This window comes from Arachis ipaensis, chromosome B02 (genome assembly GCF_000816755.2).
Source record: "Arachis ipaensis cultivar K30076 chromosome B02, Araip1.1, whole genome shotgun sequence".
Lineage (NCBI taxonomy): Eukaryota > Viridiplantae > Streptophyta > Magnoliopsida > Fabales > Fabaceae > Arachis > Arachis ipaensis.
The window spans coordinates 88,939,937-88,941,341 of NC_029786.2; the positions used below are offsets into that span (position 1 = coordinate 88,939,937).

General features: G+C 33.8%; 1 protein-coding gene across 4 annotated transcripts in view; it reads right to left on the minus strand.

The window, feature by feature from the left end:
* Nucleotides 264-1,405, minus strand: part of LOC107625642 (vacuolar protein-sorting-associated protein 11 homolog) — a 5,739-nt gene continuing 4,597 nt past the window's right edge. For all 4 annotated transcript variants that reach the window (XM_021116117.1, XM_021116118.1, XM_016328337.2 and 1 more), the window contains exon 6: nucleotides 264-1,026. In XM_021116117.1, the coding sequence (XP_020971776.1) occupies nucleotides 637-1,026 (390 nt within the window). In that variant the 3' untranslated portion in view covers nucleotides 264-636. The remainder of the gene's footprint in view (nucleotides 1,027-1,405) is intronic.

Here is a 1,405-nt window from a genome sequence, read left to right on the forward strand (position 1 = left end):
TTTTTAATTTGTATATATTTAATAAAATTTATAGTTAAATAAAATATAATTGATTTAAAAATGAGTGACTTTAAAATTAAAATAAATTGAATATAAATAAAATAAAAACTTGGTATATGTATTATAATATGTATATATATTAGTAAGAAGTGTGTCAGCTTGTTGGTACAATCTTCCTCCTTACATCTTTTGAATGAAGGAGCTTGAACCTTGGGTTAGTCATTTTGAAAAATTTTCCAAAAATTCACAAGGTTTGAGACATGGAAACTAAAATCATGGTACATTTATTCAAAGCAAGAAAATAAAAATTGTGAATCAAACCCACACTAAAACCGATCAGAATTCAAAGTGCCACTATTTCTCATGGGATTTAATATTTGCATGTATTAGATAAATCTCATCTTCGTCATTATAAATCCCTCGTAATTTTACACACAAAAAAAGGAAAATAAATACTTGAATGCACACCTAGGAAACCTCACATTGCCCTAATTATTTCTCTGAAATTTCCACCAACGAGAGGCTGTCAAGAACCCAAACAAGCAGCTTCAAATTTTCTCACAAAAGGGAAATACCAATCTTAACAGCCAGCAAAATAGAGAAATGATGAAGTTGAGAAGGCAAAAATTGTCAACTTCAGAAGCCACTATTGGATGAAGAAGCTGCAGCTCTGAGATCAGAAGTGGATCCATTACTTGTTTTGCTGATGATCCCTTTCCCGAAATATTCGGCAATGACAGAAAACCCATCTTTGGAGTTCTTGATTTGATGGAAAAACCTATCCTGGTCCTTAGAATTTTGCTCCAGATTTCTTTTCATTTCTAAGACAGATCTGTATTCAGGAGCACACTCAGGGCATTCTTTTTCGTTGTCACCGAGGCAGCGCAGATGAAATGAGTGCATGCACATGAAGTGCACAGCAGGGAGATCAAGGGTAAAAGTGCATGTAGTGCACTTGCTAAGCTGGAAAATTCGAGCATTTGTCCGAAGATCCTGAATCTCTTTTCTCATTGCTAGTGTATCTTCCTGTAGAGAAATAATTTATTAATCTTCGCCAAACAGAGAAGGAATATCCATTAACTAAGACTACCACCACTGATTAACATCAGGTGGAATTTTCATCTGCGAAACTCAACTGAAAATTTTCTCATATTATCTCTCCTTATCCAAAATAATATTTGTATGCCTACCAAATTTAGCATTACAGTGCACAAATCTGCCAATGCAGCAAGAACTAGGGATTTCTAATTAATGAAAATTCAATTCATAATACCAAGAGACATACAGCATGCACTACAACTTGGAGATGTTTACTTCAAATAAATAATTACACGGTAAAGCACTAGTCTTACAACAGAGAACAGATTCTTCGCATTATATAATCAAGATCACCCAGCTCCAATTC